Source organism: Pyrgilauda ruficollis, unplaced genomic scaffold (assembly GCF_017590135.1).
Source record: "Pyrgilauda ruficollis isolate IOZ18807 unplaced genomic scaffold, ASM1759013v1 scaffold41, whole genome shotgun sequence".
Taxonomy (NCBI): Eukaryota; Metazoa; Chordata; class Aves; order Passeriformes; family Passeridae; genus Pyrgilauda; species Pyrgilauda ruficollis.
Genome location: NW_024525601.1, coordinates 11,336,705 through 11,363,703, shown reverse-complemented (window position 1 = coordinate 11,363,703; position 26,999 = coordinate 11,336,705). Strand labels below are relative to the sequence as shown.

The 26,999-nt window shown below is 38.6% G+C and overlaps 1 protein-coding gene across 1 annotated transcript in view; it reads right to left on the bottom strand.

Moving 5' to 3' along the window:
• The window catches only part of MEP1B (meprin A subunit beta), a 40,203-nt gene extending 13,691 nt beyond the window's left edge, over positions 1-26,512 (bottom strand). Inside the window, exons 1-15 of the mRNA XM_041477606.1 lie at positions 26,466-26,512; positions 26,288-26,363; positions 21,641-21,659; positions 21,405-21,455; positions 21,266-21,307; positions 20,201-20,281; positions 19,188-19,305; positions 15,057-15,235; positions 13,378-13,596; positions 10,159-10,311; positions 9,199-9,414; positions 6,435-6,902; positions 4,742-4,924; positions 4,024-4,294; positions 2,153-2,354 (exon numbers count right to left, since the gene is read on the bottom strand). Of these exons, the coding sequence (XP_041333540.1) occupies positions 2,153-2,354; positions 4,024-4,294; positions 4,742-4,924; positions 6,435-6,902; positions 9,199-9,414; positions 10,159-10,311; positions 13,378-13,596; positions 15,057-15,235; positions 19,188-19,305; positions 20,201-20,281; positions 21,266-21,307; positions 21,405-21,455; positions 21,641-21,659; positions 26,288-26,363; positions 26,466-26,512 (2,325 nt within the window). The remainder of the gene's footprint in view (positions 1-2,152; positions 2,355-4,023; positions 4,295-4,741; positions 4,925-6,434; positions 6,903-9,198; positions 9,415-10,158; positions 10,312-13,377; positions 13,597-15,056; positions 15,236-19,187; positions 19,306-20,200; positions 20,282-21,265; positions 21,308-21,404; positions 21,456-21,640; positions 21,660-26,287; positions 26,364-26,465) is intronic.
• Between the last annotated feature and the right edge of the window lie 487 nt (positions 26,513-26,999).

Below are 26,999 nucleotides of genomic sequence, written 5' to 3'. Positions count from 1 at the left end.
ACACACACAGAGGATTAAATTCACTGAAGAAATATTAACACACAGATTTCTCCAGCTGCCAGCACTTAGACCTCTTACACACCAACACACAACCTGATCCCTCCAGCTGCTGCTGGCACCTGGACCTTTCAAGACATGCACAAAACACACATACCAGTCCCCTCCAGTTGCTGATCTTCAAATCTACAGGCTCGGTGGCCCACATTCCCTCCCGTTCCTGGCACACAGACCCTTCCATGCAAGTCCCTCCGTGTGCTAGTACCTAGATCCACGAGCCCTAAGACCTGTGGTCTCCTCTGGCCATTGGCATCCAGCTCTCCTTTGCAGACAGGCCTCTCCAGTTTCTGACCCCATTTCCCCCCACTTTTCTTTGGATATTTTGATTCTTCCCCTAAACACCCCATAGTCATTTTTACATGAATTTACAAGCCTTTTCTGGTAGTCTGTATCTCAAGCAGCCTCAACTTTTCCACAACACTCATGTTAACTATATTTCCCCCTTCCTATCAGTTAATAATTGTTCAGGTTGACATTCTTGAGGGTTCTGCCTGAGTGGTTCCTCTAATGGACCATCAATCAGTGGCTGAAGCATTCTGGATCCTCATTATTATCTCTGCTGTGACTTCCTCATTAATGTGTGTCTGTGAGATTCATTTATTACTTTCCTCATTACTTGTTATTTCTTTTATAGTGAGTAGATCACAGCCAAATAACAAATGAACCAGATGCTCCCACACTTCACAAAATCTCACACTACTGACTGACAGCTGCAGCAGGACTGAGAACTGCTGGGTACCCTGTGAACACAGGGTCCAGCTCCCCTTTATTATAGACAGCTGTACAATAACAATACAGCAAATTTAGACTTTCCTGTGTTGACTGAAATTCAGGATGCTGTTTTCATGCTTTTTTCATGTTTAGGTAGACTTGAAGGACAAGGCAGCCATGTCACACAACATATTTCCATTTTTCTCTATTGAATGACAGTACACAGCAGTGTCAGACGCTCCACTGACTTTAGCAAAGTGTTTTATCCAGATGATGAATTATTTTCCAGACTTTACAAACTTTTATCATGATGGTTGAGATAAAAGGAACAGAAAGAATGATGACGTAGTTGTGGTTTTGCTGTGATGTTCATCTCGTGTCTTTGATGCTTGTTTGCATTATCTTCAGAAGGATGTTTTAGTCTAAGTGAGGGAAAAAAAACCAAACCCACATCTTAAAAGTGCATAGGGAAGGGAAGTACGTGTATAATGTAAGAGCATTACTTGCAAAGAAACCAAAACTATTTATTGGATGGTCATAAAGTAGCAGTGTCAAGTATCTGACACTGCACAGAGGTACTGCAACTCAATGAGGTATTACACAAAGAGTATTAGGGCAAAATTAAAAATGGAACTCTGCTTTCTGGAAGGACATTCCTCTTCAGTTCATTTACAAAATTTCTCCTGTGCCCTGTGAGTTCCTCTAAACTATGCCACTCTTGCTATTTCCAGGACAAGCCTCTACTTAAAGTAACAGTCCATGTGTCTCAGACTGCATGAAATTTCCCGTGAAAAAATGCCCAAATGCTGTTTCTATCCAGTACATGGCATTTCTGATCCTGTCATCTAGACAGTTTTAACCTGCTGTCTTCTTTACCTTTCCTTAAATTAATATGTCCACAGCTACTTCATGTCTTGCATAAAAAATGGCCTTTGAATGTGGAAAATTATTTTTTAGATTTGCTTTTTGTTTTGACATAGTGGGATGCATTTTTTAACACCATATCCAGGTATTTTAATGGGAGACCTTTAGTAGAATAGGCAGTAATAGATGAAATACAGGTTTACTGAGCAGAAAATACGGTTTAATTACAATTTTAAATTGAACCCCTTGGTTCACACTATCCTACTCAATGTAGACTGTCATTGAGGCAGAGTGGAGTGGGGTGGAAGATGAGAACAGATTTTGAATTAAGTGGGGTTTTGGTGTTTAATAAATCAGTGTCACTTAAAGGAGCTCTTTAATTCTTAACCTGTAGTCTTTAGGCTGCAAAAAGGTGACATCTTCCCATTTACCTCTTACTTAATTTGATTGTTTGCTTTTTAGTGAATATAGATATGTGTGCATGTGTCTGTATGTTTGCTGAAAGAGGCAAGGTACTTACTTCTTCTAGAGTCACACTCTCCTTATTCTCCTTTCCTTGTTTGTATTTCTTTTTTAGGCACACTGCAGTTGTGATGGTGACAATAAGCATTACAACAAACACAGCTATGGTTGAAGAAACAGCTATTACAGTGTTTTCTTGAGTTGAGCCTTTCCTTTCACACTTTTCTCCCATGTACCACCAGTTGTCACCTGCTGGACATCTAGAAAGCAAAATAACAAACATGTATTATCATCTAAAGATTAAAGGTGTGAAAAAGCCTACTTGAGAAAAATGGCATCTCTGATGCAATTTCTATATCCTAAAGCATAATGAAGTTATCTTAAAATGGACTTCTATTTTAAAGTTGTCGTGAGTGGCCTGAGTGGTCTACTGTCCTTACACACCAAAATGTGTTTCTTTCAGCTTCCTGATGTTTCACAGGTTGTGCCTTCAGAGAGAGCCTTTGCCAGAAATCCTAAATGCCTTCCTGGTCCTCTTGACCTCTTAGTGCTTGATTGCCCCTGATCTATGGAGCTTCTCTTTTTTTGTAATTTTCAAATTTAAAGAACTTGTAAGAGCTGCCTCTGTCCTCACCCAACAAGCAGTAAGAAAATAAATTCACAGCCCAGAAGCCATCCAGTTTTAGGACCGAAAACAACCTCCAGGCTTTGATTCCATCACCTTACCCAGCAGCACAGTCAGCACACCCACCACCATCTTTCTAACCTTGGTTATTCTTTGTGTACTGATTTTGTAGCTCCTGTCTAAGCCATTTATTCAGGACTACCTCAGCCCTGAAAACAAGTCTGTTTGCAGTGCACTGCAAAGATATTGCCTGCTGGGGAGACTCCAGGTCATTCAGCTTAAACAGATGTATCACATTCCCTGACCTATTTCCTGACAGAAAATTGGGGTGGAAACTGACTGCTGGTCACACATTTCTAGAGGACAGAGAGTAGGTTGCAAAGGCACTAAAGCTTCAAACAGTCCAGAGATGTCAGAAAATAAATATTCTCTTTCCATAATTTTGAAATGAGGCACGACATTGAGCATTTTTTTTTTTGTCTTCTTAGAACCACTTCTTGACATTTACTCATATCTGTGACCTGCTTCTGATGAGTTGCACAAGAATTATTTTTTAAAAGGTTTCTAAATGGGGATATATAACACTTAATGAGTCATCCTGATTCCTGTGGCTCTTGGCCTTTATGTTTTCCTCACAGCACTCCCCCAGTCCACCTGCCCTGGAACAGCATCTAAGGTTACTGTCTTCAGCCTCAGAGCCTGTTTGAGAGCTGGAACAATGCTAATCAGGCAGGTAGGTTACGTAAATGTATCCACAGAGAATTAAATAAAAGTTGATATTAATCTTCTTGCAGGGCAAACAATCTTTTATTCCTCAGATTTCACTGCTGGTTTCAAAGGCAAGTGACTACACTTTGGTAACTCATGGTCATAATTTGCACTGTACAATATTTCTGAATCAAATTTTAAAATAATGTCTACACTGCTTCCTACATGATAAGTATTGCAAATCTACTCTAATTCTATAAATGCTCTTTTCTTTCAATTACATTTATTCAACTCTTCTACATTTTGCTATAGGGAATTCTAAAGACTTGGAGTAATACATTACTGAAAAGAATAAACACATTTAAAATATAATTTACAGGAAAGTCAAGCAGAGTACTTCAAAATTATCAAATGCTGAGGTTAGGAGCTTTGTTGCCCAAATTGGCCATAAGTTCAGTCTCACAGGAGCAGTTGTAAATACTTTCCTTAATCAGCTACGGTCTGTCTTTCCTTTCACTGGGAGCAAAGATTTATTTTGTTAGAAACTCTCATTACTCATCCTAAAACTGCATTTGGGAGTGAACAAAGGCAGCTACCTGCACACGGGTGTTCTGTTTACCATGACACAGACACCATCGTTTTCACAGGGGTTGTCTGGGCAGAAAGCCGGAGCCGCTGGATCTCCGGGCTGGGTGGTGCTGCCCGTTGTTGTGGTGGTGGTGGGTGCAGTCGTGGTGGTCTTGGTGCCACTGGGGGGCTTGGTGGTGGTGGTGGTAGGGCTAGGGCCAGGTTTGGTGGTGCTGGCACTTGTAGTCGTAACAACAGCGGGTGGAGAGCTTGGCTGAGTTGACAGGAGATGCGATATATCTGCATGGTGAACCCACAGACAATAAGGTCTTTGCTCCACATTACTTTTCTTCTTATTCTAATGATAATTTCTAATAACAAAGAGTGCTAAGCCTGACCAAAGGTATAACAGATAAACAGTCTTTTTTGCCTTTCAAGAGTATGATGTACTTTGGAAATATCCTCTAGAATTTTTTCAGAAATATATAGTTTTATTCAAATTAATCTAATCAAAATAATTTGCACAGGATTAGCATTGTTTTATATACCTTCGCATGAGATAAAGGAATTACACTGTGTATGTATCTGTTCACAAATTTATTCAAATGATTTGACTTTAGACACAGGCATAATTCAAATACTGCTCAAGTGCAAAGTCCATCATGTGTATTTATAACTACAGCACTAGTGACTTGGTATCTGACACTTTTTGCTGCATTGTAAAGAGTATCAGCTATATTTACATACCTTCCATTGTTAAAAGAATATAAATGCCATCTTCTTTGATAAAGTTGCGGCTTCTAAGTCTCTCATGAGTTAAAAATGCATTTGTTCCAACTCCTGGACCTCTCATGTATTTAGTTCCATTGGTAAAAGTTGCTTCGGATCCCACTTTATCTGGCCTATCCCAGATATAGTTTGATGAGGATTCTGGGGGAAAAAAAAAGAACATAAAAAGAATGTGGATGTGAGACTGCTCTGGATTTGTGTCTCAAACCTCAATTGCCTGGGATTCCCCACTGATGAGTGGCACAAGACAATGGAGATCTTCAATGATGTGGTTTAGCCTGAGGTACTGAGAAAAGAACCTGCTGGAGGTGAGGTTATTGGAGAGCTAGTTGAAAACCTGTTGTATTTTCTGTTTAGCTTGTTAAAGTGAGGGGGTCAAGAATATAAGTAGCACATAAGTCATTTATAACATGAGTTAATGCAGTGCTTCTCAAAAGACAGCAACTCCTGCAGTAGATGTGGGGCACAAGATATTTGAGCAACCTAAATGATCACAGATCACTGATGCCTGCTCCATCAAGCCCTGCTCTAAAGCTCAAAGCTGAGCCTGATTGTCCATGAAAGAATCTGTCAGAGGGAGAAAGATCTGCCTGCTCCAACACCTCTCTGGTTAGATAAAAAGTGTGTGTTACAAGGCTTCCCTTGGAAATAGTGGGCTATTTGCATATATATGAATAAACAAGGGAGAAGGAGCAGAGAGCAAACAGACTGCATGTCCACAGGGTCAGAGAAGGAAAAGGGCACTGTGGCTTAACAGCAGAAAGCACAAGGAAAATGGGCTTTTACAAACATCTATGGAGGACATGGTGTGGTGTGTCTTTCATTTACAGAGAGGACATTAAGGCTTTCTTAATTACTCACTTTGTTTTCATGTAGAGCCAATGTCACAGAAAATGCAATGTAAAACATATTGGTTTTAAAATAATAATATGAATTGGATGGTTTTGTGCCTTCCTTCCTTCCTTTCTAGTCTGAAAATCCAGAAAACTAATTCAGTGGCAGAGATGATTTCTTTTGGCAAAAAGAAGAAATTCATTATGGCTTAAATCCAAACTTTATCCAGTGTTGAATGTGGGTGTTTTCTTTAATATCTCTCTCTGTAGAGATTCCTATAATTTCTCAGAGTTACTTTTTACCTCAATGTTTCCAAGTTATTGTGGACAACAACCCTTATCTTCTCACACCTTGAACAAGTACAGATTAGATAATAAGAATCAGTACTTTGTCCATCTGGAGGCTTTTGCTGACATCACTGTACCTTTGACAAGGAAGGCTGGGATTTGTTTGATAGTTGTTTCACTTTTATCTGCTATAAACTGCCTGTATTGTTAATTCAGTATTTTTCTTTTCATGACTTCTGGAAAACTTCCATTGTCATTAAAACAGAAATATATGTATCCTCCCAGAGCATATGAAAGAAACCTTAGGAATAGATGATCCACCTGTTTCTTATGCAAATGCAAGTTTGAAATCCTCAGTCGCAGCTTAAATTGCTTGTAGGTTTAAATTTTTTCTTGTCCGTGGATCAATATTATTGTTGCTGAAAACATACGAAACATTCCAGAAGCTAAAAATATGCATTAATTTACACAAAGAGGAAATGTCACCCCTTGTCTTTTGGTTGTGTTTTACATGTTTGGTTTTAACTAACCTGAAAACTTCAGAGGGTCTGTAGTTACACTTCTTTGGTTTGACATCCGCTGACGAATATCAGGATGCTGGTCAAGCAGGATCATGGTCCCTTGTTGCCATGGACAGGGCCATTTCAACTGATCATCATTTGCTCCAGAAATCAAGGACAAGTATATTCCTAAATTTAATGGGTTTTCAGTGGTACCATTTACATACAAGCTGACCTGAAAAGCATATCCTTCACTAGAGTAAAAAGGTGGGCTGTATATTATCCCATCTTTCCCTGCTGGACTTGTGTTGAGGAGATTTGTGAAATTTCTGATATGCCAGACGTGGTGGGGACACTGAGTTTCTGACAAGTTGATGTCATCAATAGAGAGGCCTCCATTTGATAAGCCACTTCCTCTCACGCCTTGAAACATAACCCGGAATTTACTGGTGACATTCAAAGAAACATGATGGAGCTGCCAGTAGGTCTCAGGTGAACCTGAAAAACAAGGGTAGAGATTTCTCAGTCAGCAGTACGGTCAAACACTGCACAGGTCTGTGGACCCTATACCAATACTGTGTAAGACTTTTTCAATTCCACTGGCACTGATGTGATGGAATATTTCTTCTGTAGATGTTACTTTTTCAGTTCAAGATCATACTTGCTCAATACAACATTTTAACAGAATTAATATGCATAATAGCACTTGTTGATGGGTTATAAAGCTGCTTCTTTTTTTTTTTTTTACATATTTTAATAAAATTTCATTAAATTAATCCAGGAGTTGTGATTATTAAATCCGCAAAAAGAGTCTCACCTGTATTGTTAAAAAGAAAATATTTAGAACAAGTTATATTCAAATAACTGAACAACAACATGCCTCAACAAAAAATGCTCCAGAGGACTCTGGGAACCTAGAACTACAAGGCTAGTTCATTCATTTGTTTTTGCATTTCTAAATGGCTTGTTGGAAGCTTGCCAATGCAGAAGCACTATTCACCCATCACATGATTAATGGTACTAAGGTCAAGTTAAAGCCAATCATTTGCAAAACCTCCTTCATGCAATAGAACCTTGCTGCAAGTTTGATGCCACATCCAAAAGTGCCTGCAATAGCAAATTCCACTTGACTCCAAGAGCAGTGTACACAAAAGCAAAGACCTCTGCACAGGGGCCTTGTGAGGCCAATGGAAGTAGAACACCCTTTTTTAAAAGCATGTGCACCAAAACAGTTTCTTTTGTGGCCTGGTTTTATTTCATCTGCACAGAAGACCAGCTGCATTTCTTGAACAAGCAGTGCCAATCCCAGGTACAGAATTCATGCATCATTCTCCTAACAACCCGAAATACAACACAATATATCTCAAATATGTCTTAATTTCTTGACATTTTTCATTACTGTTATAATTAGGAGGAAAAAAATTAACCAAGAAACAAGAAGAAAAGCATCTCACTGTTTTCCATGAAATTGTCCTCTGCATAAGCTAAAGGATTTTTACATGTAATACGTGCAGTTCAAAAATCCCCAGCTGCCACAAACCAGTGGGAGGGTTCAGGGATTGTCCCTAAGCTTCTCGCACATCATAGTTCAGTGCAAACCCATGAGCAGCTCAGCCAGGGGATCAGTCATGGATGGAAGGGCTGCAGTGTCACTGTTCCTGGTTATTGACTGCATTGGTGAGGGTAACTTCTCAGCTGAGAGAAGCGAAACAGCTTGGGGGAAAAGTGGTCTTGAACCATTCCTAAAAGTTTTGCCACAAATTGTCAAAATAGGGTGCCTCTTTGGACACGCTTCTGACATCAGAGACTTCAAAGGAAAATATGGACTTGAGAAAGCAGAAATGGGTGATGGGGCCTAATAGACCCAAAAGAGTATTTGTGAGGAAGGCTGAAGTCTGGAGAAATTACTCTTGGCATCAAAGTAGGGTTTGAAAGAGTTTGGAGGGCTCAGACTGATGTGAAGTCTACTCCTGCCTTAGCAACTCTTAGCTAAGGATGCCTGTTAGCTCAGAGGGCACAGAGGGAGAAGCCATAGAGGTAAAGAAAAGAGTGGGGAAAAAACAGGCACTGGCAGCAGCTGAGCCTAAAGGGACAAAAAGAGACAGAAATTATACCTATTTAGTAAAAGAACTTGCTCAGATCCCTCTGAACTTGGTGTAGCTGAAATGGAGACCACATAATAGTTAAGTATTTGAGAAATTTAATCATAAGGTGACTTTGGCAATTCTAGCTTAAAGAGCTCTTGTCCATTAGCTGACCTCAGCTGGTCATTCTGTAGGCCATAGGCTCCTAAAACCACGTGAATTTAATCTTCTTCAAACTACAACTCAAATCATGATCTGTTGCTCATATATTTCAGTTAAGTCATTTAAATTTTATTTATCTTTTCTAAACTTATATATTAGCTATTCCAGGGCACTTATGCTTTCCATTCCTTTATTATACTTTCTTATTAATCATAATTTACTCTAATATTCCAACTTCATCAGCTGCTATTGATACCAGCAATTCTAGAACAGTTAAAATGATTGCTCATGGAATTTTAGCTAGTTTGGTGAGACAACTAGCTTGATAATACAAGAGTTTGAAATTTGTGGTAATTTATTATATTATAGGAAAGCAGCTGACTGAGGATCCATCAGGTGTAATTTCAGCAGCAATGAATCACTTACATAGATAGAGAAAAAGCCGAAGAACAGCACTAGGAAATGGGTGACTTTGCCACAATAATTTTCCCTAGTACTTTGAAAAATACTGAGGATAGATTAAAACCAAATGCAATTTTATTCCATACCTTTTATCTCTTTGATGAATCTCAGAGTGCCATTTGGATTGGCTGACGTGTACTCCCTGACCCAGACATTCAGCCGGTCACTCTCGTTACCACTGTTATATAAATAGAATTGTAAGCACTGAAAACCTCTTTTGGGATACAGAATTCGGCTCTCCAGGACAGCTGTGCTTCCTTCTCCTCCAGCACTGGTGTCAAAATGCATGAAGTAGCCAGAATCTGCCAAAAGTCAATGAGAAATGAGCGGTAGAGGGGAGAGAAAACAGTTTTCCTGGTGTACTGGATTTCTTAATGCTGTATTGCAATTACTGTAGAAGATACAGCCAGGTCAGGGTTAGGTAGATCCTGTACAAATCTCTGACTGAGGACTGTTAACTGCTCACCTTTTCCAAAGGTACAACTATTCTCTTTGCAGCTTTTGTCCTCATTTCATTATCTCTAGCAAATTGTACCCAAACCATGGGTTTTTACTCTTTACCCAGCGCCAGTAACACACAGTTGACACTCTGAAGGACTGGTTTAAACTCCTGAACTCTTGGACCATTCTGACAAGCTGAGATATATCTAGCTAGATTGTCAATTAATTTTTCACCTCAGGCCTGATAATGCACGTTTCAAAATCCTACTCCTGTCCAAGGACTTATTGAGCAATTATTCCGAAAAGCAGCAATCTATTTAGTGTGCCTGTATCACAGGTCCAATGCTTTATATAACTCTCATGACAGGATGTGACACTAAGACCAAAAAAACTGATCAAAAGAGATAAGGACATTCGATCCTCTGAAACAAGCAGAAAATCAACATATCACATGATGTCCCTAGGGATGTAGATTTATGCTGCTTAGTTAAAAAATAAACTGTAGTTTGTCAAAAAATAAACAGATAACATGACCAAGCTTGAAAAAACCCCTCAGGCCTCTGCAGAAAACACCTCCCAGAAAGATAAGAGTTTTTTTCTCATACCTCTGCATTCTCCCATATGAGTGTGATCAGTATTTGGCCCAGCAGGAACCTGAGACAAACGCTGCCAGTCACTGTTATCATCTGAACTTTGAATCATGCCACATATATTTTCAAGTTCAAAACTGCATGTGTCCATGAAACTTAGGGAAGAGGCTATGACAAAAAAAAAAAAAAAAAAAAAAAAAAAAAAAAAAAAAAAGAAGAAGAAGAAGAAGAAGAAATCGTCTCTATTACGTAACACATTTTAATTTTGAAGGTCCAAAGCCATGAGCAGAGAAAGACTAAATGCAAACATCAAGTAATCAGTGGCTTCAAATATGATCAGCATTCATACATCAAAACACTTGGTAATTAACACTGACATTAATTGGATGTCATCAGGAACACTCTGGGCCCTCAGCAAACACAGGAGGTCATCTGCTAATTATCATATAATGTCTTTTATTTATAAAAGGAACACTAATATCAACCCAATCCACACACCTTCATATTATAGTCTAAAGATCCTGAGGCTTCCCACTCTTTGTTCTGCTTTCTTTGGGCCAGCCCACACATGGCCACAGATTTTGATACAAACTCACTAATGTATCAGCTGGTGTGCTTGTTTTGAAATATAGAAGAGCAGAAGTTATTTGGCTGGAATAAACAAACCTTGATTTTCCAAACATTGAATTAAAACCAAAACCAAAAAAAAACCCAAAAACAAACAAACAAAACAAAACAACATTTGGCAAAGGTATGTTTGGGACCAGTGGATATTTCTTGTCATACAAATTTTACAATATCTTTCATGTAACAAGTAAAAAATTAGGTGAAGGAAGACTGTGCAGTTAAATATGAAAAGGAGAACACCATATGAAATATTTTCTCTGTCTAATGCAAACTCTGGATAGGTGAGAGATAGCACACTCCAGGTTTATCCCTGTTCTTATTTTTGTTTCCCATTGTAAAATGAGCTCATGTGTAATACGAGCCATGATTTGAAAACAGCTAAGTTAATGAAATACTTTTTAAACCATGTATAAAACATTGTGGCTCAAAGGCTTAAAGGTTTCATTGCATAACAAAAAGACCTTGAGAATCACGATAGTCAACCTCAATAACATACCAAATGCTTCACTCAAGCTGCAGCTCTGGGAAGCACTTAAGTATGAACTGCTGCCAAATCAGTTCTACTGCTGAGATATGTTGTGCTGTCCTCACAGAAAGCTAAAAACCCTCAAGAGGTAGGGTAGTCAGAAGTGTATGGCAGATATTTTTTAAGATACAGTTCAGTACAATGTTGTAAGAACTAAGAAAATGCTTTCACAGCAAATACAATGCTGACTGCTGGAGAAAGAAGGTGAGGAAAAATAGAGAATTACTAGGTGAAAGAACTCTTTGAAATCAAAATACAAAATAAAACATGAAATTGAATTGGCCAAACAGGAAGGAAGTAACCAAATGACCTCAAGTAAAAAGTGCTGGCATGGAGAGTTGACCTGAATGCCAGGAAGACAGAAAAGAAAGACTCAGTAGATTATGGTGTATTTCTGAGGTTCATTCCTCAGCTGAAGGGGCAATGAGTGAGGCAGGCTGTGAATTCTGTCTGCACCAAAAGCCAGATACTTGTTTGGCAGGCAGTTAAAGACTAGACTCAGAAGAAAACACATGGGGGATGAGTGCCAAGTCCTAACTTCCAGAGGCTGAGGGAAACCTCATGGTCAGTTCTGTCAAGCAGTGTGCTCCAAGAGGAAAGCAGAATAAAATCTGCTGTTATTATATGGCCTGAAAGAAAGCAGTGAATTACAGATTGAAGCAGCACTAAACAGTCAGTTGTATTTCTTATGCTGTGGGTTGTTTTCTTCAATTTAGGAATGAAGGGTTACATTTTTAATGTAATTTCCTGTCCACGTGAGTCTCCAGCAGAAATTTAGCTTACACATTTCCTTAAATCATGTTCAGCAAATGAAGTAATCTTTCGTGTGGGTGAGGGCTGGGACGTGTGAAACACCATCCTCCCTGGCACTGGTGGGTGATCTGACAATATTTATGTCTCTGCAAATATCATCCACGCTATACACATCACATGAAGCCAAGAGAGGGACTGGGGAGCAGAGCAGGTCCTGATTGCACTGAAGGTGAAGGAAGTTTTGTCACTGATTTCAGCAGGACTGGGGCTTTTTTTTTTCATTTGGGGAATGTGTCAATGTGTTAAGAATAAAGTTAAAACATCAGGAAGTATTTCTGTAATGCACAAGAATGATGGAAAATAGATAAGATTAATGGAGAGAAGGAAGGACCTTATCCCCTGTGAAAGACATCCTTAGCTGTAAGCACTTTTATAATGCCTAAGTGATTGTGTAGCAAGTGCTAGAAGCTAAGGCTGTATATGTGTGTGTTCATGAATAAAAATATTTTCACCAGAATTTTACGCTCAAAAAACTGCACCCTTTTAATAAATCAGTTTGATAATTGTTTAAGGAATCTGTATTATGAGGCTTAAAATATAATTGTCAGCCAGTACTCACTACTTGGGATATTGTAAAAGTTTTCTTCTGAGTGCCAGGGCACACTGAATTAGCAACAATTACAGAATTCTATTCCAATTTGATAATGGACTTATCTAGATTTCTCTTACTTTCATTCAGCTTTGTAAAATAAACCCCACCTGAGCAAAATAACTCTTTTGACCACTTTTGTAAGAGATCAGGATTGAAGCTAAACATGAAAATGTAGAAAGCTTGCATTTTATTCAGAATGGCATCTGTACCCTATTTGCATGAACAGGGTATATATGAATAGGCATGAATCTGTCTCACAGATTCCATGGAAGTGGAGTACGTACGACAGCCACAGCAAAGATGCTCATTTCTGTGCAGTGTCTGAGCATCAGCTATGGAATAATACAGGGGAAAAACAAAAGGCTTTGTGCAGAAGGACACTTTTTAAACAGCCACCCAAGGGATGAACAAAAGTCAGCTGCTGAGCAAAGCTGGTTTTTAACTAAAGGTCAGATAAAATTGCACAGAAACCCCTCCCTGCTACTCAGCAATATTTCTGCAGGAGGGATGTTATTTCTAGCTGTACCATTATTTCTAGTGTTTTTAACACAATTTCCTTCTCTAAATATGTTAGTATCTCTTTCACTTGTGTCTGGATGGGTCCAAAGTGTATGTACCGCCCTCATTTCTTTCAAATGATTCTTTCAGGCAATATAAAATAAATGGAGAAACTTACTGCAGTTGTACAGCCGGTTCAGTTTCTGGAGGTCGTACTCGCTGAAATCCATTCGCTGTCCTATGACATCAATGAAGTCTGGTATGTTGGTGATGATGGTGGGCTCAGTTCCATTCCTGAATGCAGTCTTGCTGTAGTGCATCACAGAGTTGTAGTCATAAGGAACATTCAGGAAGTCTGATCTTTTATCATCGTATTTATTGAAATTATGTTCTTTACCTAAATGGCAAAATTGAAAGGAAAGGTTGTCTGTTGCTCAAGGGAATCAAATTTTAATGTAAAGACTTGCAGTGACAGAGAATCTATCACATCTCAAAATATTTTTTTGTAGTAATTTACTTGAACTTACTCTGTAAAACAGTTTTATTTCCAGTCTAGGGCTATTTACTTTCCGCTTTCAGCCACTGATGACTTCTGCTGGATGAAGCAAAGTTTTTCCTACCAAAAACCTTTTTTCTGTGGAACTGCTTATAAACTTTGATGGGCTTGTGATACCCAAGAGTGGAGAGAGTGTTTCAGTACTCAAATTACTGTAATTTGCAAGTGTTTCTAATCTGTATTCTCTGATGTTCAATTGCTAGTCATTTTAGGTAACAATGAACAATTTAGAGTTGTCATCAGATAAACTCCCAGAATTTAGCTTTACGTATGTTTTCTGGAGTATGAGCAAAGAACCAGTTGCTTACTACCCAGTGGGAAGTCAAGATTTAAATCAGTCAAAATACAGTGTCTGTATTCTGGTCAGTATAAAAAAATTGCAGCAGTTTCAAATGTCTCACAATAGTGGAGCTTGTCACTAAAGAGTCAGCAAAATATAATGGAAATCAAATAACAGAGTCTAAGTAATTTTCTGTAATATATAATTGCATATGTACCTGACTATTGATCAGGACTAAATAAGAATGCATTAGATTTAATCTTTATCCAGTTTTTCAGTCTTCTGTCTGTACCTGTGTCAGGAAAACATCAAGTCTGCATATATAACTTTGTTTTTGAAAAGCCTGAAAGTCACAGAGGATGATGACAAGCTAAAGAGGCAGAGACAGAGCAAAGTCCTGAGGAATTCAGTGCCATCTCTCAGGCTTGTGCCAAATATACCAACACTTACAATGCACAAGCTGCATTTCTAAAGTAACTGCTGGTGTGACACAGACCCTGAAAAGTCTCCCCTGCCTGCCCACCCTCTGCAGACTCTGCTCTCTCAGCTCTGCTGCCAGCACCAGGTGTAGCAGACAGGCAGAAAGAGAAAGACCAGTGTTTTCACTGGAGATTTCCTACTGGTTTTGGTCACACTGGATTTTTCAGACTGGGGGGTGGGGGGAAGTTGGTTATTTTTATTTCATTAAGAGCTTCTAGAGTAAGTGTATTTTTAGAGTATTCATTTAAACTAAATTATCCTCTTCTGCTGCTCTGTGGTACAACAAGTAGCATAACAGGATTCAGATCTCTAATTAGAGCTTCCGAAACTGTCGTGGCACAAGGAATTATAACAGCAAGAACAAATGAGAATTTATGTTTCAAGTAGATGTCCCTTTATATCTAATTTATTGATATACCAGCTTTGAAAAGTAAGTCCAGGTGAGAGAATAGCTTGACTACCAGAAGATGGCTGGAAGGGATGTTCCACAGCTAAACCGCTACCACCAGAGATTGAGAGGAAAAGCAGAGGAGTGACTGACCAGACTGAATCCTGTCCCAGACGATGGTCACATAGTCATCCCTGTCAGACCGTGACTGCTCATGCCAGAATCCCAGGGCGTGTAGGAATTCATGCTGGATTGTCCCAATCCTGTCACAGTTGGCTCCAATGGAGAGTTGCTGCAAGCCCGCTTGCATGTTTCCTACTGAGGACCAGCAGCTGGCATTAACATAAAATGAGAGAGGGTTCTGTGAGATGCACACCATCCCCATGCCATGCAAACCTCAAAATCAGTCTATTCAATAGGTATATTTTTAACCTGAGCATTGAAGTCACATTTTGTTACAGATAGCACTTTTCCATGGACCTGTTCTTTATCAAACCCCTTCCTCTCACACTTAGCTCTGTTTTGATGAACAAGAAGGTTCCTTGTCTCTGGCTCTATTAGAAGAAAAATGTTGAGCTATTTGTGACAAAAGAAAACTGGTGATGATTTCTTTAGTTCCCTGGAACATCAAAAGTTGTGGGCACATAATTTCGAGCAATTAAATTACTGCAAATTAACAATTTTCAGCTAGACCACAATATGTGACTGTGAGCACATTTCAAGCACGTCCCTATCATAAGGAGAAGTATGTTCATGAACATTCTCTTCTCTGCCTGCTTTCCTCTGTACTGATTTGGCCTTTCACTTTGCATGAGGCTGTGGCTGCCAGGCAAGGTGTGCTTCTGCATATTGTGTTTACCTTCTGACAGGTTGATGGATTTGACAGTACTTTTCACAAGCTCTTTTCTTTCTGGCTCTCTGTGAGCTACCATGCTGGAGCACTTGCTGCTCTCACACACTCCCAAATAAGAGCAAAACTGCAGCTGTGCTGCAAATTTTTATTAAAGGGTGAAAGAATTTAGTGAGTTATCTGCACAAGCCAATAAAATGGCACCCCATGTCCACAAACTAGCAGGCACGGAGAGCTACATTTAAATTGATATTTTATGTAGCAAATAAATCAATACTTACCCAATGAAGTACATAAAATTAATAGGGCACAAAATATGCCATAGGATTTGCAGTCTTATCACCCCAGAAATTTAAAAATACAAGCACACCATGTGCTTTCAAACTCTGTGACTTATTAGTGCAACATATTCCCCAGTATTTCATTTTCCACAGAGCAACACAGGCCTTGCCTATTGATTACTACTCATTAAAATCACAACATGAGACCTGTTAAGGAGCACATGTAGCATCCATAATTTCAAGGTCTTTCCTTGAACAAGGCCTCATATTTATTCTTGTGTTGTACAGAAGTCCATCACAAGCTTGGGTCCACCCCCTACCAAGGCCACCTCTGGCTTCACAGCTGCTGCACAGCACACAGCAGGCTACAGCAGGCACATCCAAGACACTTGGCAAAATTTACACCCAAACAAAAGTAGGTGCAGCTGCCCCTCGCCTTTGGTCTGTCTGCAACACTGTCAGTCAACAGCCACAGAGGGAGCAAATACACTGTCTGTGCCATCCTATAAATAAAGCTTAGGTGGGTGGGACATGGCACTCCAGAGCAATGGGCGCATAGAATCCTGTGTCAGCAGTGTCTTCTGAAGAGGAGAAAGGAGAGGAAAGTCTCAGCTTTCCCCAGGTGTGTGAGAGCTGTACTGCCTGTGACTCAATGCTTCTTGCATTGCTGTCCAGAGACTGGAGGAACAGGGAAGAACTTGCTCTGACTAATCCCACCACCCCCCTTTTGGAGCTGTAAATAGACACATGCCACCAGTTGCAGTGATGCCACTTATTTCAGGCACATTTTTATACTAATGTCCTGCTACTAATTTTCTTCCCACAGTATCACCATTATCAGCTCACAGACACTCTGACTTACCAGCACCAAGCTGGAGAGCCAGGGATCTGTGCCAATCTGCTCCTGCATGGATTCCCTTTGCCACGTCCAACAGTGGCAAAGAGCTGAAGTGACCCCAGGAGTGCTCCATGAAAACCTGATTTTCCATGTGGAAATACTAGAGATGATGTTCATCCTCCCTGGTCTGTTAATCATTTGACTCTACCACACCATGTTAGTTTTCCTGCTGAATGAATCCTGCTCTTCATGAGAACAGTAAGGTGAAATGGCACATCCATTGCATGTTTCCAGACTCCTCTGTGAACTTTGCAGTCACATCTTGCCACACCTGATTACTCTGCATTTCTGTAATTCACAATTACATACCTCATGTGTTTTGCTCAGCACTCAGGCAGGAGTTAACATAATACTGGTAGTAGCCAAGGTGAATGATAGATGAAGAATGTGTACAGGGAGAGGGCTTTTGTGCAGGGCCTTGATACACTCTGTACATACAGCAGAGACTACAAATACATTTTTACACAGGGCAGTAAATACAACAAAAGACAGCTGGCTTCTTTTGTGGCTGACTTCATTTGAATTCAAAAGGGTAATCCGGATGAGGACTTTATGGCTTACTTCAAATCCTTTTGACACAAAAGTTCCCCCACACTCCTCTCTTTTATAGATGCAAGCCAAGATCAGAAAGGCAAAGATGTGATTTATCAACCTTTACTTGAAGTGGAAAAATTTTATGTTGCCAGGAACTTTGTGTGCCTCTCTGCACTGTACCCTCTGGGCTGAGGTCTTTAGTCAGCAGATAGAAGAGTCCTAATTGATTTTAAAAACTCCAAAACATTAGGAACAACAGGAAAAATGGGTTTACCCAGCTCACACCCATTACACCAGAAATAAGGAATGGCTTGAAATGAAAGCAGTTCATTCAGGGTCAGTCCTGATTTCTGTGTACAACCCAAGATGACTCACTGAAACTGGATGGACCTTTTCAAGAGACAGCACCATTTAGCTCCAATCTTTTAGAAAGTTCTGCTGTGGATGTGTCAGCTAAGGTGATGGAAACACTTCAGGGCAAGCCACACCAGGCAGTGAGGGCAAGATATGTTATCCAACTAGAAGGATTCATCTTCTTCATCACCATGACTCATCTATTTTTAATAGACATATAAATGAAACATTGCACAGAGGCCTCCTACTTGCCGTAGGCTAAATATTGTGGTTCTTTTTCAGGTACAATTATTAGCAAATTCAATACATACTTTAGGGGATGAAGGATTACAAAATTCAGCTACATGAGTTTTCCATTTAGCTCAAAAAGCTGGACTCATTAGCACAGGAAAATGCATTGCTCCCTGAGTCTCCAATTATACATCTTTTAGAGCTGAGTTTCAGTGTCATGTGTACAGCATGAACAGCAGCAAATACAAAGAGCCAGACACCAAAGAAATTTTGAAACAATTATCTCCTACAAATATCTCAGAACAAGCCAAAGGGAAAGAGAAACATTTTTATTATCAGAAAATCTTTTCCCATTTATGAATGCATTCTCATATCAGGAAATGAATTTCTGAAAGCAAATTTCCTCACCAGGCTACCAAGATCTCCCTGTTCTCCTTTTCTATAAGAGAAATGGTTCAGCACAGAGTGAAAAATATATTTGTTCTTGTTGCACTGTTTTGACTGAGAATGTCTTAGAAGGGAAGAAGTTGAGGAAATTTTGACTTCTTTACTGGAGTCTTATTTTGCAATATTTAAGATGAAATAGCATGACTATTCATTAAAAGAGGTAAATAAAGTAAAAGATCAGCAAAATATCTCAGTGCTGCACAGAGTTTAAAAATATTGCTCTTTTATCTGAATGCTCATGTGGAGGTGTTCAAGTTAATTTCCATTGTTACATTCAAAGAAATTCATTGTCCCACAGTGAGAACTATCATATTTCTCCTTGTTTTTTCTTTTCCCCTAGAAGCCAAGATATACTAGGAATGACCAGCTGAAAGTGATACTCCATATATCCAAAGATCAGTCAAGAACATAATTGCTTTTTTTCTGATATCTTTTACCATGTCCAGTGAAATATCTCTTATAGGACTTGATTTCTTCTTATATTTAAGAATAAATATCAGTAGAAATTGTTCATTATTACTAAGGTAATACCTCTTTTGGAAACTGTGACAGTTTGAAAAGGACTGGGAAAATGGTGACGACAAAAATGTAAAATTATGACCAGATATATGAGTTTTAGGTTGAATTCTGGTCATGAGAATAGTGTGAAAGCAAACATAATGAAAGTTATTTTTAATTGCTTCGCTTACCCACTTCCTTTGAACACAGATATGTAATTCTTCTCCCCTTCCCAAGGTTTGAAGTCAATACAGGTTTTCAGTCGATACTGTTCAAATGCCTTGAGGATGACTCCCTTAGCATTCATTTCTGCAAAGCAAACAGTGTTCTTGTCAATACTGAATTATCCATATGGAACAAGTCCCAAGGGTAGCTCTTGCTCCAGCAATCTTTGATCAAAATAAACAGATTTTTTGTTGGATTAAAACCAAAGGGGGTCCTAAAAAACATCAATTAGTGTCTTGCAACACTGTATCTTGCCCTTGGTTTGCTCCTATGTTATTTTTGTTTGGTACTTATATATCAAATATGACATGATAAGTATATAGAAGGATACTGTTGGGGGGTTTAATTTTGTAGATTCTTTCATTTATTTTTTTGAGATTTATGTGAGCAAGTATTAAATAGATAGGAAATTAAGATTTCACATTCTACCTAGTACAGAATGCAGGCTACAGATCCCTCACCGAATTTCTCCAGGACTTGAATTTTTCAGATAATATCTGTGTTATCTCCTCTAAGCAACTTGCATAGTTTCAACATAAAGGATGGGGTCAAATTATGATGTGTCTCTGATTCACATGGGGGACTTGGCAATGTACCATTGCAAACTGTCTGTCAGAATGCCATTTTGCCCTCACTGCTGTAAATTATATAAATGGCCAGGTAAGCTTCCTGTCCTTAAAAACATCTTCAGTGCCCTCTTTTCACCTCTGCTTTGTAGAGTTTCACATCTCAGATACAAGATTTCAAAACCAAAACAATCTGCTGTGCTGTAGCAGGGTAATAATTCAAGAAAGGAGGTGAGAGCCAGAACAGATACCAAGATTATAAATCCTGTTTGTGCACGCTCAGCCCCACTCCTGCTGTGGGAAAGGGCCTGCTCCAGATTAAAAGAGGAAAGGACACCACAGGACCTTTATCAACCTGTGTTGAACAGTTCAATCAACACAACATACAGACATTGTGAAAGGCAATACTGTACCCAGGCTGTCCTCAAGGACGTAAGGGATAACATGGGGCCACCGATAGTTGTCACCAATGATGGAGTTTCGTTCCTGTATCCAGAAAGAAAACAAGTATGCAGTTCTCGGTAAAAAGGGATTTAGCATCAGGGACTACAGTAGCGCTAAAGCAAACTTACAATTCCAAGTAAGACATAAAAGAAAACAATGAGTTCAAAACCCTCAAAAGATTACTCAGAGGTCTGAGGTTTGGGTTTGAAATCCCTTCATGCCCTTCTACTGGTGTCTCCAACTTCTGCTGCATTTTCTCCATAGAAATTTCTCAAGCTTTTGATGCATGTGCGCAGGAGCTTCTGCTCCTATGGGAAGCATTAAGATCTAAAGTCCTGAAAACTGCACAGAGATTAATAGTTTTATAATTTTTCATAATGCGAACATTTGTTTCTGTGCTTTAGCAAGAGCTGTCCTTGCTTTCAGAGACATATTCCCTGTATCTCCCAAAAGGGAGAGTAAAACACTATTTTCAGACTACTTTCAGAGTGCAAGACACATTGGGGGTTTCCTACTAGATATTTTTCAGATGTAAATTTTTTTTTCATTGATCAGATAAGGATGCTGGCCAGATGCCTTAAAATATGGTATTTGACATCTAAATTTTTCATCGGTTTTAGTCAATCTACTTACAGGATGAAGGTTTTGCAGTGCTGCTCAGTAAATTTAACTGGCTCAGAATATTGTACAGATGAACAAAGAATTATTTTCATACAAACCTGCCTGGATGATGATCAGTGCTGCCTAATCTCTTAAAAGAGACAATGTACAAAAAGGAAACAAGAAGCTAATAATATTGATCTAATCACTGATGAGATCTCATGCTGGATAATGTTTCTGCAAATGCTGTTGACTCCTTCACTGTTTATGACATTTTGTAGAATTCCATCCCCAATCATCTTCAGTTTAATGTTACATAAACAGCATTTATTGTTTGTAAGAGCAGGATGCATCTATTATTTCCACGCCAGTGATACTTTACATTTAAGTCAATGACACATTTTTGGCTTTGTATTTTTTATTTGAACTCACCTCAGGAAGTTTGATGTCTCCCTCAAAAAGGTCTAGTCCTAAGGCTAAAGGAAGAGGAGATTAACGTTCAGTTATGGTATTGATCTGTGACTACTATAATGAAAATTATTTTTTAAAAATTGAGACTGAATTTTGAAAAACCTTCATTTATGTCGAAGATGTCCTGATCAATTCCTCCATCTACATCTATTTCTGAAAAATAAAAAGACAAGTGAGGTAGGACATTAGCCCTTGCTGTTATCTTTATGAAGTGTGAAAATTAATGCAATAACAATAACAGTAATTATAAATCTGTGTCTGTCCTAGCGATGTTTATGAGCAGCTGGTTTTGTTGACTGCCTCCCGTGCATACAAATAGATCTCTAAACAGAACTCACCAGTTGTCTCTGGAGCAGGCTGGGGAGGGGAAAGAAAAAAAGATATTATTAGAAAGGCAGATAATGAAATGCAGCTCGCGTTACTTTCTCAACAGTATTAGAGATGTGAATCAAGCTCAACTGACAGCACTTAGCACATGTCTTTGTGTTGGACTGACGGCACCCACTGCCTCCCCATTTGACTGGAAATCTGTATTTGCTCCTGTGGCAGCTTTGTGCCCTCCCCACCTCAGGGTGCCCAAGAAGTAATTCAACCAGTGCTGCTTCTGTGGAGGTTTCACAGCTACTTTCCTCTCACAACTCAGGTAGCACTAAATTGTCCTTCACAAATGGGGCAAAAAAGGAGCCTATTACTTCTGTGGAATCAAGTATTGTTACTAGTCAGCAGCTGTGCAGAGCCCATGGAAGTCATGCTGAACTTCCCATCACAAATGTGAAGACTGGGGAGAGAATGAGTGGTCTGGTGTTACCCAGTGAAGCTTTGAAGGACTGGGTACACAGCCCAGGTCACCTGAACCCCAGTTCAGTGCCCTATCTGGACTCCATTTACCTGAATAATAACAACCCAAACACTCCCTTTGCAACATGGAGAATTCACAGACCATAACGAGATAAAGTGACATATGATGAGATATCCATAGAACAATTTCCTTGCCATAACATGCCTATAGAATCTAATCTTATTTTTTTTATTTCACTGGACACTTAATTTTTTGACTGCCTTGAACATAGTTGACATAACACTACATGACTATTTCTCACATAAGGAGTAAAATCATGAACAGCCTTTCTAAGGAATCGTTCCTGGGTGTCTTGTATTTGTATGTTTGAATAGAAGTTCACAAACTGAAGATAAAAAACATCCTTATATTCTAAAATAAATGTAACAGCAATTCCGGAAAAAAGTGTGGGATTTTTTTTTTTTACCACAGTTTTTCCCCTGTGTTTCTTTCTCCATATAAAAAATTTATTTTCTGTACATGCAGCTTTGCATGTAGGACTTCTTTTTCCAGTGTGATAAGCATCTGCAACTTCCACTAGAAGTAATGAACAACATAAATTCAGAATGCTGAAAAACAGCAAAAATCAAGTCCATGCAGTCCCTAGAAACAATAATTGTGGTAATCTCTAATATCTGTATGATGTGTAAGACAACACTGTGGCCAGAATATTCAAGAGAGATTCAAATGCACATGTTCTTCTAGACCTAAGTTTCAACACGTAGTGATGGGAACAATTTTGAGGGAAACATCTGTGAGCCCTAGATCTGACTCCGTATAAAATTTTAACCAAACACGGAAAAAAAAATCCTACCTCCCATAAAATGTCAAGGTTCAGAAAGAAAGCTTTGAAATTGTCAGAATGTCCCATTTTAGCTTCATAATGAAAGATTAATTTTTAATCTGAAATTACTGTCTTTTAAAAACTTCAGCAAATGGAAGAAAAAAATATTGTAAATACAAAGACCAGGAATCTCATTTTATGATTCACCTGAACTAAAATTCACTCAAGGAATTGCTTCACAGTTTTTTGTCAGATTTTGATCATTTAATCTCATTGCCTAAAAGATGAAAACCATTTTTTGCCAAACCAAGTGGAGGCTATAATTTCTATGTTTAAGAAACATAATTCCTAATTGGTATCAGCTGGCACAGCAAACATTTAGTATGCAACTGTTCTATAAACAGCCAAAGTTTTTAATCAGCTTTTCCTGCTTCCTTTTTCTATTTTTAATCAAACTACCACTCACATATGTCTTTGTCCAGTCTAAACCTGACCCTGACCGAGGTCAGTCTATCTGACCTTGATGGGTCAGTTACAGCAAACGCTGAGTAAAATCTGTTTCCTGACTGAATTTCTCCTGAAACAGTCCTGTTTCAGCACTTTGCATTTTTGGATGTTTTTTATATTTGTCCGGTTTTAAGTGTGGTGACTCTTAGAAACCCAGTATCATTGTGGAAAAGTGACTGACTCCATTGAAAAACTGGTTCAGACTTGAGCAGATGCAAATGCTGAAGGATTGATATTGATCTCACACTTCAATATTAACTGGTATAATTCAGGTTTACATTGATACATGAGAAATAAGGATGAGGACTTTAGAAAGAAAACCCCACAACTGTATACACATACAGCTTAATAACTGCAAATATCTTGTTCAGACAAACCATCCATACATTGGAATTGTCAATAGACTCCTCCTACATGTTTTATTATCACTGTGCATAAAACAGTATTTACATATTCAAGTTTTGAAGGTGGAGCTTGTAAAACAAGTTCCAAGTACATGGGCAAAGTGTGCAACACACGTTTTAAAGGCTTCATTAGCTTTAAAACTCCCACTCACACAGATTTCTTGGAAGAAAAAAAATTACAAGTAACGTTTGCAGTATTAAAAAAATAAAATCACATTATTGCATTTTATGTTAAAAAGTATTGATGGACGAGAAGAATCACACCCATATATCCTGAATCCCTTTATAACCATTAATAGTGAGTAAAAAATCTGCAGTTCCAATAACTATAAACTGCAATGTACCCATATCTACTAATCAGAAAGTATAAGTTTCCTAAAGGTACAAACTGGGTAATGTCTGGAAAAGCTCCTCCAGCAGCAGCAAAAGCTGACAAACTGAGATGTATTTGGTGCACAAACCAAAATGTGAGTCCATGACTGAAGAACACCAAATGCAGGAATTCAGTGAAATCCAGGTTGGTCCTCAGTATCTGAAAACTGCCACTAAATGTTTTATACTGAAGGAATTCCTTCTATCACATCTTTCCACTGTGTTACCAACAAAACTAGGTCTTTCATCCCGTGAATCTCCACAGCAAAATACTCTGTTTCCAAAGCTGCGTCTCTGCACACAAGTATCACTCGTTCACATGGCAGTGACTTCAGCCTCAGTACCAGCCTGACAAAATACATGATGCGATTTCTAGGCTGTGAAAATATTGTAAATACTCAACAAACACACAGTTTATAGTCTTGTGCAGAGGAAGGTTGTGTTAGCTGAAGTATGCCAAAGACGAACCTAATTTAGTCTAATCTACACATACACAAATTACTGATAATTTTTAATATTAGTCCCTAGTTTTGGACGTGGACAACGTGTGAATTAAGATATTGTAATGGTTGGTTAAACCACTTGTGAGAGCACATTTAACTGACAAAAAATTCAAGCACGTCTTGGACAGGTGGGAAACATCTCATCTATTGTGAGCATGTAAAAATAAGGTAAAGGGACTCAGTAACCAATCAAGAAACAAATGGATAATTCTTATGTGCCAAGAATATCTATGGCACCACCATGATGCCATGGCATCACTGTAAGATGATCCACCTCCCCTAGCCTGGACGTCTATTCAGATGGAATATACTCATCTAGTTTGGACGAGACACATAATTTACCAGTGATTTCTCCAGACTATAGTATTTTATTATTGGCATCCAGAAATTTGAAATTAGCTCTTCCTGGCCATAGAACACATGGAAATGAAATAATTAGCCCTGTTGGTCAGGAGCCCCTCTCTCACACAAGAGCTGGTTTTTAGGAATCAGTTTGATGTCAGGTAACTTCTGGATGTTATTAACACCTGTATCACCTACTGTAGGCTTTAGCAAAGCCTGCAGTGGAATCCAAACAAGACTGAGGTTTGAGTTTCCAAAAGACTGGGGGAGGGCACAGGTAGTGGGAATAGTAGGGAAGGATGGGATTGGAGAGATGGGAAATGCAGGAGGACTACGGGAAAGTTTGGAATGTGAGGCTGAATGCTTAATTTAGGGAGATGTATGAGCATGGGTCAGTGGAGAGGAAGAAGACAAGGCTACCACAGATAGTTATGTTGCATAACTTCAATGATGTTATTGCATTTATGTGGTGTCATAAAAAGTAATGCCTTACTCTGCAGATTACCCTGAAGATACGAACAGCTGATACAAAGACACAAACTTTCATGAACCTTTCGATTTTTGTTCTCTGAACTAATTATATTGTGCTCCACCAAAAGTTCCTGACCTTTACAACAAAGCCTCCCAACATGAGCAAAATGTTTCATTTCAATAAAAAAAATAGGTAATATCAAAATCTCAGCTGCTACTTTTTGACCTGAAATATTTCAGCTGGATTGGAGGAACAGGGAACAGTCATTTCCAAGTATATTCAGTGGCTAAAAAGGCATAAATTCCAATATCAATTATATTGTGTTGTAGCAAAAACAAACAAACAAACAAACCAAACAAAACCACAAACAAAAAACCCAAAAAAATCCCACAAAAAAACCAAAAAACAACAACAACCAAAAAAAGGCCAAAACACTCAGACATGGACAATTGAAATAAATTTCAGTTCTGGATTTTAACCTCATACTTGTTGTTCTGGCAACTTTGAATACTAGTGGACATTTTCCTTAGTTGGGGAACACTAGGTAATCTCTTTCCATGTATAGCCAAATCTATGAAAAATAGCAACACTAAAACCCCAAGGAAACAGGAAGCAGAAATCATTTATCTCTCCCATGCAGACAACAACAGAATTATATTGATTTTGCAAAATAGTAAATCAGTCTTTTCCTCTCAAGCTCATCTTAAGCTGCTTAAGATTATTTTTTAGTCATATAAAGAATATATATTCTTTGTTTTCTCACCAGAGTCCAGACCACCTGAAGAAGAAGACAGGTTAGAAGCCCAGGCACAGAAAACAAGCCCATGTTGTTCTCCAGTCTACAATTGTGTGGACAGAATTTTACACCAAGTTGGTATTTAAGATAGTAAATATCATAAATCAAAACCTTTGTCCTCTCAACAACTATTAACTCACCTTACCTATCTTTTTCTTGTCGAGTAAGCACATGATTGTCAAGTAAGTCCATCATTACTGTATTGCAATAACTCACAGAAACATTTTAATTATTTTTAAGAACTGCTGGGAGAAATAGTTGTGGAGAGAAATTTAAATACAGGAAGAAATAGAAATAAGAAAAAGGAAATATAGGGGAAAGACACACTGAAACATAGGAAATTCCATCTAAATTTAAGAAAAAAAAAAAATCTTCTCGTATTTTTGAGCACTGGAACAAGTGGTCCAGAGAAGTCAAGGAGTCTGTCTCCTTGATGACAATCAAAACACAACCAGACAGAGATCTGAGTGACCTGCTGCAGGGGAATTGAACTAGATCTCCAGAGGTGTCTTCCCACCTCAGTCATTCTGTGATTCAGAGACTAAATTGGGCACTAAAACCTTTTGAACAACAGAAAACTAGCAAGACTCTTGGCAAGGCATTAATACATTAATAATTGTACATTTTTTGACTGAAATTGAAAATGAGAAATGTGTGTGTGCATAAAAAAATCAGTCAG